This window comes from Engraulis encrasicolus, chromosome 4 (assembly GCF_034702125.1).
Source record: "Engraulis encrasicolus isolate BLACKSEA-1 chromosome 4, IST_EnEncr_1.0, whole genome shotgun sequence".
Taxonomy (NCBI): Eukaryota; Metazoa; Chordata; class Actinopteri; order Clupeiformes; family Engraulidae; genus Engraulis; species Engraulis encrasicolus.
Window position 1 is genome coordinate 35,286,525 of NC_085860.1, and position 12,494 is coordinate 35,299,018.

The 12,494-nt window shown below is 44.7% G+C and overlaps 1 protein-coding gene and 1 long non-coding RNA gene across 2 annotated transcripts in view; one reads left to right on the top strand and one right to left on the bottom strand.

Annotated features, from left to right (window-relative positions):
• Window positions 1-1,940: 1,940 nt before the first annotated feature.
• Window positions 1,941-3,160, bottom strand: LOC134446857 (uncharacterized). Its single transcript, XR_010034515.1, has 3 exons — window positions 3,034-3,160; window positions 2,279-2,446; window positions 1,941-2,025 (listed from the first exon to the last, which is right to left on the bottom strand). It is a non-coding gene; the product is annotated as an uncharacterized LOC134446857 (long non-coding RNA).
• A 194-nt stretch (window positions 3,161-3,354) lies between these two features.
• Window positions 3,355-12,494, top strand: part of LOC134447700 (voltage-dependent calcium channel subunit alpha-2/delta-1) — a 172,408-nt gene continuing 163,268 nt past the window's right edge. The window contains exon 1 of the mRNA XM_063197294.1: window positions 3,355-3,853. Within this exon, the coding sequence (XP_063053364.1) occupies window positions 3,765-3,853 (89 nt within the window). The 5' untranslated portion in view covers window positions 3,355-3,764. The remainder of the gene's footprint in view (window positions 3,854-12,494) is intronic.

Sequence of the window (12,494 nt, forward strand, 5' to 3'; positions counted from 1 at the left end):
TTGGAATTAATCAAAATTATGCCGGAGACAGCAGTAAACATCAGAAAAACGGTGAGGGGAGTTCTAGAACATTGCAGACAACTCGGAAATGAGGCTTAATGTTGAAAATACCGCAGTTATCCTTTAAGAAGGACTTTTTTGCCGTTTTACCGGCAGGCTATAAAACATGGATCCACGTTCTTTGATGGAAGTAATTGTCAGCTGCGCTGATTGGTCAGAGCGTCATTTTTGGATGAATTTTCGTCTGCTGAACCGGGCTGAGTGGGTACTGTCGCTGCCTACTACCCCGAATACTGTACGTCAGCTCCCCCACAACAGTGAATCAAAAAACAATCATAGCGGCCACCAGATCAAATTCCTTGGTATTCTCTTTAGTTTGACACCGTATTACTGTGATATTAAAATCAAAGCTGAAAATCGACATTATGGTATTCAAATGTGATGTTGCTGAAACAATTTATAGCCTACTTTGATAATATCTAGCGACCTTACGCTAGTCAACTAGCCCACGTAAAGTAGGCCCTACTACTTGACAACGGCAAAAACGTACCTCCAACCTTACTCCGGATTACATGGTTTGCATTGGAAACCCAAACCAAGCTGACTGAGCACCACCACTCAGCCCAACACGAGACAGCTCAACACGACTGGGTTGTATGTGGAAAAGTGCCTTTTCATGGTAGTACAGGGATCTTGCACAGGGTCGGCGTGTTGTGATACCAAGTTGCTGTGTATGGAGGATTTGCTAGCATCACCCTGATATAAAGTGTTTGTGATTGGTTGGTGTTTTTTTTTTTTTTTCTTTCACTGCCTGCAACCTAGCTGTGGAGAGATTTTCAAACCACATGGTCAAAAATGTTGGCATTCCTTGTATAAAGGTTTAGTCAGATTGGTCTAAGAGACATGAGGAGATGAAAAAAAATGGAGTCAACAGATTATAATGTTGCATTTTTGAAACTCACATCATTCTGGAAGCTTTTTTATAGCATGTTCCATCACACCTTCAACAACACTACCAGCAACACCCTTGACACCAACCACACAACACTTATAATGAGGGATTGGGGGTGGGAGCGGATGAGGAAGGAGTGAGAGTGGGAGTGTGTGGTGGGTGCTCACGTGACTGAGACCATTAAAAGCAAAGAGGAATGTTAATGCACAACAGCGCCTGAGAATTTATTTTTTTAAGGAGACGCCATAGCTTTAAGGTTGATACAGTGATTTTAAGATTGTTTTATCTAACTTTCATACAGTGTGCTTTACAATTCAGTGTTGGGGAGGTGTTATTTCTGTTCAAAACAGACACATGCTGAACAAAATTAAATGTAGGTTTTAAAAAAATCTGGAACAGAAGTAAAAACTACCAGGTAAATGTCTGATGATTGCACTGCTATATTGGCTTTGAACATTTTAAATGTTCTCTGAATACCCCTCTTCAAATCAGAACTCAGGCTACCTTATTATTATTATTATTTTTAAATGAAGCTTAACACCATTTGTTACTAGAAGCATTCAACTGTTAAATACGTAAAGTTCACATAGGCTATAGGTTAACTTTACTATAATACCTGTATATAGGTTTTTTTTATTTTTAATTTAATTTTATTTCCTTGTTGCCAGTAGGCGTATTTTATTTTAAACTACACTGGCGGCTGCATGTTTTTTTTTCAGTTTTCTTTGAGCAATTGTCTATATGCCCAAGTGTTTGTTCTATGGCTCCTAAATGCAAGACAAATTCCCTTCGGAGTAATAAAGCTTTCATTCATTTAGGATGTGGTATAGCCATCACAGTGGCAGCATGCATCTCAGTCTCCATTCTCATTTTCCACCCATCTCCTTTCATTCCCTCATCTGCAGTGTCCAACACTGACCTTCATCTTTTCATCTGGGCTTTATTCTTCCACGTCTTCAGTTCCAAAGCCTTGCAAAAAACCGCCACTGCCACTGTCACTGTTCTTGTTCGATCCAGCGTTTTCTTTGGACTCTTTGGAGTGTGCTACAGAGAGGTGCTAATGGACAGGCAGCCTAAACACAAAAGAGAACCACATTGAAAAGACAGAGCGTTCAACCATTACTTTGCTGTTATTAGATGCTTTTTTTCCAGCCACCAGTATCTGTGCGTTGTTGTTGTTGTTGTTGTGTGTGTGTGTGTGTGTGTGTGTGTGTGTGTGTGTGTGTGTGTGTGTGTGTGTGTGTGTGTGTGTGTGTGTGTGTATGCACGCGCACGTGCGTGTGCGTGTGTGCGTGCGTGCGTGCGTGCATGTGTGTATATCTGTACCTGTTTCATGATGTTTTGAAAAGGACCGGACTCCATCTTTTTTCTCCTTTGTTCCTGAAGGCCACTTCTTGTATCCTCTGTTTCCCATCTCCTCATCTCCCCTTTCGTTTTTGCACCTCCGCTCAATCAGAGGCCCATCCCTTGCCACAGCTAAATCTCTGTGGAGCACTAGAGGGAGAGAGAGAGAGAGAGAGAGAGAGAGAGAGAGAGAGAGAGAGAGAGAGAGAGAGAGAGAGAGAGAGAGAGAGAGAGAGAGAGAGAGAGAGAGAGAGAGAGCAATGTGTGGTGGTTGCTAAGCAATCGCGGAAAACCAGATCCCTGAGCATCTTGTTGCATCTGCCCCAGTCTGCATTGGCAAACAGGATTTGGCATTGCCTCAATTCTAATTGAATCACATAATTCAGACAAAATAACCATTGAAAACACATAACTCTCAAACTTAATTATAGCTTTAAAGAGTTTTCTTAACCGTTTCTCCTTTTGCCAGAACAAATGGCCATGGCCTGCTGGACTGTGTATAATAAAGCTACATGGGCTACACTGTCTTTTTACAATAATGTGGATGACAGGGTGGTACCAGTGCTTTAAGTAGTTTTAAATGTTTTTAATTATGATAGTATGCTTAGGTTATTACTATCAACTGGAAATGTGGATAAAATGTGTCACCTTTATAACTTATGACTAAGCTTTCCTGTGTCTGCTATAGAAAAACATATTTGTTCTGCCATAAAGGTAGGCCTAATAAATGAACTGACCGTTCAATGTTGATGCTCTCTCTTGATGTCTCTCTGTGTGTGCTGGTGGACCTGTATTAGTCTTGTATTGCTCTTAAGAACAATAGGAGATGCTTCTTTAAGACACGCGTAGTAACCTCGAGATTCACTCTTGTCTGCCGTTCAGGTGAGAACTTATTAAGAAGCCACTAGTCTTTTCACACTTAACTGAGTGAGTAGGTGGAAGAGAGGGACCGAGAGACCGTGTGTGTGTTTTGGTACCATCTACAAAAGCAACCAATTGTTGGGAGAGCATCCGTGGAGAGAGATCATCGGGATGAAATCAGAGGGGGGCGGGTGAGACCCACTGCTATCGATTGTGCTCGCTCAGTCTCTCCCTGGGAGTTTGAAAACAAAGCAGGGGTGAACAGGCGAAAGAGCGCGTGTGCTGACTGAATTCAGGGGCCGTGTCAACAGGCACAGAAGAACCCATTCCTCTCTACGTGAGAATACAAGTGTCAAGGAGACAGACATATACGAATTGTCTCATTTAGACACAAGAAGAGGCACAGACAAAAATAGCCTAACCTAGTCCGGTGTGACACGCTGTAATAACCCCGATGACGGGTAATCTGATTAGCGCGCAGAGCAGTGTAAGTGTTTGTGTGCCGTCTCTTTCCGTGCCGGCTGAGGCTCATTGAGCAGACCAACAGTACATCTCATCGTGGGGCGTCGGTGCGCATTTGGTACCGCGCCGGTGGTTGTACCTGACCATGGTGACGTACGGGAAAGCCGCCGTTTTTGTTCTGCTCTCATGGATGTTTCAATGTTCTGGTGCGTCGCCGTTTCCCTCTTCTCAAGTGTAAGTAACGTGCGTGACACAGTTAGTTTAACTCTCTTTCTTTCTTTTTTTCTTCCTCTCTCTCTTTCCTCTCAGTCCTCCTCCTTCTGCCTAGCATTCTCACTGGCATATGTGGGAATAACTATCTAAACCCACGTTTCCTACACATTTCATGTGAATGTGGCTCTTGTGCGCAACCTGTTAGACCAATGCCAGGTTCAACGGGCAAATCAAAGTATTTCCGTGTCGTGTCGACTATCTCGTTTGCGTGCCTGCAAGAAAACAATGTATTGTCTCTTTTTAACATCCAACTTTGTAGAATGAATTCGCATGCTTACAGTACATACATGACGACTCAAACGAAAAACTGTCCCATTTAAAGTATTCCGTTTAGCCCGCTAAACTTTCAAGTCTGATGACTTCTCGCAGCGTATGCTATCAGAGTAATTCCTGACCGTCTGTAAGCAGTTTGGGATTCAAGTCATTTCCTGTATTCGCCACTGTTGCCCAGATGTTTGTGTCTCGAGCTCCATCCATTGTATTTTTTTGTACGAGAGCTGACAGAAAAGAGCTGAAATCCTTTCAGCATGTATCCAAATCAGAATGCCAACGTTACATTCAGTGAAGACGGGAGGGGAAATCTCATGAACTCCGTAGCCTAATGGGCTAAGATGTTGACAGTTGATTTAGTTGCTTTGGGCGTTGCTTTACCCAAAGGAGCAAGCCAACAGAGTCTCTCTCGGGGTCCAATTGGTCTATGTGTGGCGGGAGAACAATACTTTTTCAGCTGCCACCAGTCAAAGGGCCAAAACATGTAGTCAGATTAGCGTCCCCTAACAACCATGTATTTGTATAAAACATAAGTATTGAGAAACATACCATGCCTCCCCACTACTAAGTGGAATGAAAAATGAGATACACTGTCACAAGACATTGTGGGACTGCGTTGTAGTCCCAATGATGGTCATTAACCCCTTAGTGCAGAGCCTATGTTATAACCGTTACCTTACTGTCACCAAAATTGTGATGGCTATGTCTTAACCTGTTCCTTAAGGCTCTCGGTGCCGTCATAGCAATGTTGTTATGATGTAGTTGAGTTTTTTCAGCAAATAGTTAACAGGCCCGCCAGCAACCTCATCAGCAGGCTACGAAAGCAAGCAAGGGACAGATTGTTGACCCATTCAGTGCCTGCCCTAGGCTAAGTCATGTGCACAGTTGGCTGCACCTGTTATTATAACTATGTTCTCTAAACATGGTTATGTGTCTGTCACACACATATACACAAGCGCACCCTTGTGCCTGGGCACAAGGTATAAACAAAGTTTCGCACACTAACAAAACCATGCATGCATGAATATGCGCACACTATTTTAAGTGCAAAATTACACATGCTATTTTAAATATCTCTTTCTCTCTCTCTCACTCACCCTCTCTCTCTCTTTCTCTCTCTCTCACACACACACACACACACACACACACACACACACACACACACACACACACACACACACACACACACACACACACACACACACACACACACACACACACACACACACACACACACACACACACACACACACACACACAAGTCAAAGACACAAGCTCGTATACGCAGGAGACCAAAACGGCGCAGGTGACAGACAGCCACAATGGTGTGGGAGGGGAGTTGCAGATGGTCTGGATGACTGCTGTGGTGTGACTGGGTAGCGGGCCAGAGTAGACAGGCAAGAGATTGACGTGCTCCCCCCAGTCCCTGCCAGTCGCTGCCTCGCACTAGCGCTCTGACACGTACATTTGTGCATGAAATTCTTCTCCATGGAAGGGTATGTGTAAATGTTGTGAGTCATTTTATAATATCCTGGAACAACGTGTCGTGAGGCAGCAATATTGAAGACAGCGCAGTGACACAGGTGTTCTCATCACTCTCTCCTCACTCCTCTCTATAATTTGACAGCTTGGGTGGTATGTGTGGTTGAGACGGAATTTAATAGGATTCCATGTGCTTATTGTGTTACACTATCCAAAAAGTTTTTGTGTGGGACTTTCATAGGTCATTAAATAATCATATTGCATAATGTTGATGGGGAAACAAGTCATATGTTATAGCCATGCTTGTTTGAAAGTGTGGTATGGACGTGTTTAGCACTGACTAAACCCAAGGCGCACCACGGAATGAGATTTCGAAAAATGAAAATCACTTGTGGCAGTCTTGACTTTGTTTTTTATTCAACCTTTTGTGCTTCTAAGTCATGTTTTTGTATTGCCACCATAATAGTTTATATGTGAATGCTTATTTAGTGTTATGAACTTGTGGTCAACGCTGCATGGCTTGCACTACTTTTACCTCAGCACACCATCACACTTATTACAGTGTCACTACTCCTGTACTTGCACTACGACCATAACTACTGTCATTACCAAAGATTGGAAATCTGGCATGAAAGATTGAAAGCCCCTCCACATATTAATGCCAGCCATTCACAAAAGTGACTCATTTCAATTAGTTAATTCAGAAAGTAATTGAGGCAATCAATTGGGATTTGTGTTCAATTTAGAACTAGTAATACATGTCGTGACTCGTGACTGTTACTCTACAAGGTTTCTGTGTTTGGCAACTCTTGGCCATGAACGTAAGTAAAACAGCAGTCACCGCAAAGTATTGTAACTGCTGGTGTTGTTTGCAAGAGTTGCACCGCTACGCATCAGGAGATAGCAATAATGCTATTAGCATTGCTAATGACACAGCACCATAGACTGCAATAACAACAACAACAACAACAACAAAACATCAAAACTCATGTGGCCTCATTGACAGTCATGTGTGGTCTTCTGAGAATCGGCTCCTCTTGTGCACACTGGGCTCGCACAGGATATAAGCAAAGCACTTTCTCCTGTTGCGTTGGCGGGCACGGAGAGACGGGAGGGAGGTGTGTTTCTCACTATTGATGCCTTGAGGTAGTTCCTCTCTCTGTCTCCGACTGGCGTCTTGCTTTTACACTGATCTATTATTAGGCCGTAGTTAAAGTGTGCAGCTCTACAGGGACTCCTGGTCCGAGAAGGTAATTATTTCCTCCACAAGAGGAAGACTGCCAGGGAATCTGCCCCCTACCACCCGCACACACACACACACACGCGCACACACGCACGTGCACACGCACACACACGCCCTACACACACACACAAACACACACACACACACACGCACGCACACACACACACCCTACACACTCACTCTCACATACACATCCTATCGTACACTCTCTTTCTCTCTCTCTCTCTCTCTCTCTCTCTCTCTCTCTCACATACACACACGCACACACACACGCACAAACACATTACGATTCCTCCCTCTTCTCTCTTTCTCTCTCTTTCTCTTCTCTCTCTCTCTCTCTCTCTCTCTCTCACATACACACACACATTACGATTCCTCCCTCTTCTCTCTTTTTCTCTTCTCTCTCTCTCTCTCTCTCTCTCTCTCGCTCTCTCTCTTTCTCTCTCTCTCTCATTGGCACAAGTAGGACAAGCTCTGACCCAGTTGCCTGGGAAAAATCGGGTAATAGATTCTACCCTGGGAGTTGGGGTGAGCGAGCGAGGGAGTGTGGGCGAGCGAGGGGAGAGCCGTGCGGGCGAGCGAGAGGAGAGCCGTGCGAGTTCTCTTCAGACAGGCGTAGAGACTCCCATCCAGGAAGACAGACTGGCATGTGCGCAGACAATCAAAGAGTGACACCCGCCGTCAGAGGGACAGATGGATCATCAAACAGAGATGTAGTTAGGGGAAGCTGAGGCCAACACACACACACACACACACACACACACACACACACACACACACACACACACACACACACACACACACACACACACACACACACACACAGACTCATGACCGCATGGTCACACACACACAAAGTCACACACTCGTATACAAACATCTCTTTTGATGAAGTAATGTTTTGACCATACTTCCAAGAGACAACAAATACATACATGGATAAACACACTTGTGTTTATGCTCATACAAACATGGTCAATATGCACATGCTCTCACATGCTCAATACTCAATATTGATGCACATGGCCCTCACAAAGCCAACGTACACAACAACACATGGATGCTGTCACATTATAGTCACTGTTCACAAACCCTCACAGAGCCACACATACATAGTTCTCTCTCTCTCTCTCTCTCTCTCTCTCTCTCTCTCTCTCTCTCTCTCTCTCTCTCTCTCTCTCTCTCTCTCTTCCTCTTTCTCTCGCAACCATTCATCATAAGCAGATGATAAACCTTTATATGATAGACCCAGCAGCCTGGCCAGTAAACATGCATTGCTAGCAGATGTGCAGACAGGTAAAGACGCAGAGTGAATGTGAAATGACCCAGACAACATTAGCGGCCAGCCAGCATGCCCCCCAGACGTTCCGCCACCAGGCAGTTAGCAGATATGTTGAAAGACGCGAACTGAATGTGAAAATGAATGACGGAGACATCCAGGTAGATGAAGCAGGTTAGTTTGTGTATCACAACTTCAGAGCTGTGAGAGCATTTGTTCTGACCTACATGCGCTTCTCAACCCATTTTTCTGAGGGAAATGCAAATGGCTTGTCTAGTTCCCATTCATGAAATGTCTTGTTATGCTACTGGTCGAAGCAACAATGAACTGGTGTGTTATTGCCTTAAAGGGACACTGTGCAGGAAATGGTCAAAAAAGGTACTGCAACTATGCTGGTCATTGAAACTGGGCTGCCTATTGCCAAAATTGATCTTTACATGAAAGTTTACTAAGTAATAAACAAATAATTTCTAGTATGGTCCAAGTAGAGTCATTTTTGCAGCTAAAAATGGCTATTTTTGGAAATTCAAAATGGCGGACCATGGAGAAGATCCCCCTTTTCATGTATGAAAAGTGCAATTTTTCCAGTCATAATCAATACTTAGAATTTGATGGTGGTGGTCAGCATTCATGAAAAAGGTAACATTAATGAATGTCTCACACAGTGTCCCTTTAAACACACCTATCAAGTCGTTCGAAATGAATATTGATTGGATCCCTATCTCATTCGAATTTGAAACATTCTAAATAGTTGGCCTGGCCAAATTAAATTAGATTAGAAACTTTGCAGCATCATATAGTAAGGGCGGGCTCAGGCTAACAGTAGGTGGCCAGTCAGTTAGCCACCCAGTAGAGCTGCCCTTTCAAAGTTCTGTCACCCTTCAGTCCAGAGAACAACCACATGATATGACATGATAGTGCTTCCAAGCTTCAAATCAATATCATTATTTTTAAACTTTAAAAAAAGATTTGTAGCCTCTTGTAGCCTCTATTTTACCTATTAACGATCATCAAAAAAGATACTACATTGAAAAAAACGTGGGGTTTATCGAACCATATAGATCAAGAAACAAATTTTGAGTTGCGTGTCGTTACAGCTCTACCTCCCAGTCACCCAGCCAGCCGTCCAGCCAGCTAGTCCTTCAGCCGACCAGACACTATGCCAGCAAGCCACCATGCCAGTCTTCAGATATATGAGCGGGAGAGAAGCCTTTCAGGGACTGTGAAAGCTGATGGACAGTCAGACTGGAGGTGCATTACGTAGATAAGCGTCAAGTCAAGGTAGTCTGGAAGGACTTCTTAATGGGCCCATTTACACGGCTGCAAAGCCAGAAAAGCTCCAAAGCCCAAACGCATACACACTAGGTGTCGTCGAAAATGTATGAATGACAAAAGCTACACTCAGTCACACACACACACACAGACACACACACATGCATGCACACACACACACACACACTCACGCGCGCGCACACACACACACAAACACACACACACGAGCGCACACAAACACTGAACACACACACACACACACACACACACACACACACTCTACACACACTGTACACACACACATACGAATGCACGCACACACACACACACACACACACACACACACACACACACACACACACACACACACACACACACACACACGCATACACACACATACACACACACTGTACCTGATGTGTGTTTACTTAAGCACACTGTCTGTGGAGTTTCCATGGGAACACTGCGTGTGTAGTACGCCAAAGCCCTGAAGCCTGCTGACAGGTCGTTGGGGAACACGAGTCGGGCAGACAAAGTCAGACATATAACCAATAAACATCTTAGCACAGGCAGGTTCCTCCTGTGTCTATGCTTTTGTCAGAGTTTCAGTCTGGTCCTGGATGGTGTAAGTAAGGCGTGTGCCATCTGGCAGGATGTGTGGGTGAGTGTACCATGGGATAGGATAGGGGTTTTCTGAATGGCACAGTGCTTTGGCTGTATACGTCTAGGTGAGGACAGGTTGGCAGGAGGCAGGGGGATCCCTGTACTCTTTGCCAGAGGACCATGCTTGTTCCAGATCCAGTCATCTGTGACCCTACTGTACAGTACATAACCACGCTTGTTCTGGATCGTACAGTGCTGTGGCTGTAACTTATGTGTGGGGGAGGACTTTGTTCTACTGTGAATACTCTGTAGGTCCCCACAATTAGCAAATTACTACACTTTGCCATTCTTGTTTCTGCTGTTCTCTCCCTTGCCCCATACTCAGATATAGTACTGTACTACATGCTATGTATGTCCTCTTTGTGAGGTGTGCCTGCTAAATGTAATGGTACATTTGGTACAATGGTACAATTTCATGGTAATTGGCTGGGTGTTTGAATGATGACAGGATGGTAGGGTGCATGGGAATCCCAGTAGGGGTATAAATCACAGCCTGCATGACGATACGATTCAATATCTATATCTTATTATTCGATGCGATTTGATTTTCAATACTTAAGAATGCCCCTCGATACGATACAATGTAGGGGGATTCCCTGTATGCTTTGCCAGAGGAGCACGCTTGTTCTGGATCGTACAGTGCTGTGGCTTTAACTTATGTGTGGGGGAGGACAGGATGGTACTAGGGGACAGGGGATACCTTTACGCTTTGCCAGGAATTAGATGCAGCGATGGGAGCAAGTTATAGGGGCCTTCCTGGTCTAGTTTGCATGCTGCGGTGTTGGGCGGCGGATGTGGAGGCCAGGGATTGAATAAAGAATAAGGACAGCTTATAAAGAATAAGGACAGCTGGGATTCCCTGCACACTTGGCCAGAGGACAATGCTTGTTCATGATGCAGTTTGGGTCGTTGGATGGATGCTGTGGAGACAGCCGTGGGATAAAGGTAGGATGGGCGATTCCCTGTGGGCCTTTCCTGCTGCTCCTAATCCTCCGGCCCGTGTTGGCCCTGCTTTACTGTCCTGCTCCACTGGTTCTTAACCAAGGCGAAGGCGTGGATGAACCTGAGTGGTGTGGAGAATTGATCTCGGGGGCTTGGCAGAATGTGGTGATGTGTGTGTGTGTGTGTTTGTGTGTGTGTGTGTGTGTCCATTCAGTTCACACGTTGCCAGGTGCATTGTAAAAGCAGATACACATGGTGGCAAAATGAAATTCTGATAGGTCAGTGGTCAGCATGTCTTAGCAACAAATCAAATAATGCCCATTGTTGGTGAAATTCCGCTCCTCATTTGCTATGGCCTTCACCCCTCTTTTGCCCTATTTGTTCCTGTTCATTTGCCTCATAGGAATAGGGCACAGCATAGCTGTTTACAGACCTTCAGGGCGTTTTATCCGGCCCCAACATAATTTTGATGTTATGCAGCTTCTCATGAAATCTGAAATATTTTGTACAGGAATCTTAGAAATTACATTTTCACTACAATTAGGTTGTATTCAGGGGGGCTAGAGAAGGTGGGGTCTGTTTTAAAGGTGGCTGCCTTCAACATAGGCCTAAAGTGCAGGGGGAAATCCTGGTTTGTGTTCATAGTATGGCCCTCGGACGACTTTTACGGCCCTCGAATGAAAAAGGTTCCCCATCCCTGGAATAGCTGATTTCAATTATTTTTTTAAAAAATGTCTTGCTTGCTTATGTCCCCTGCAGTCACGGATTATGACTCCATGCGCCCCTGGGTCAGACAGCAAGCATGGCTACTCCCATGGATTCACGAGGGTCCAAACATTTTAGGTGTTAAGCAGAGATGTTAGAGAACCTTATTTGTTGGGCTTTTTTGGTGGTGTTATCTCACTAGAAAATTTGAAAATATGATTGTTATAAGGGCAGGTTTAACACAGTATGAGAACATCAATAAAGACCAATCATGAAGTGTTTTTTGTAGCACGGATGCTTAGCCTAGTAAACCAGCGCCACACGCTGGATGCCAACATTTTTTTGGCTGCGAGTGGTCTGGCCTCGCATCGTTTTAGTGGTCTGCCAGGCTTGCCAAGAATCTGGCAAACCAATCACAACACAGAGATTTGTTTTGAATCAAAGCGGGCTGGGTTTTGAGGGAGTGACAACGAAGCTCGCAAAGTTGGGAAAGCACATCAACGAGAAAGATAGCGCTGATTGGTCAGAGCGCCGGCCTATAGGCACAGGCACGGTTTGAAAGACAACAGGTTGTTCTCATCAACAATCTTCGGATGTACTATTCATCGGGGCCAGACTAAATTACACATCCAATCTCACATTTAGGCTGGTTTATCAGGCGAACGGATGCTTGGAATTTAGCGCACCCATGGCTCTTGGGCTCCTAAGCCTGGGCCCAGTAGGCCCCTGCAGTAACCTGCCCTTGC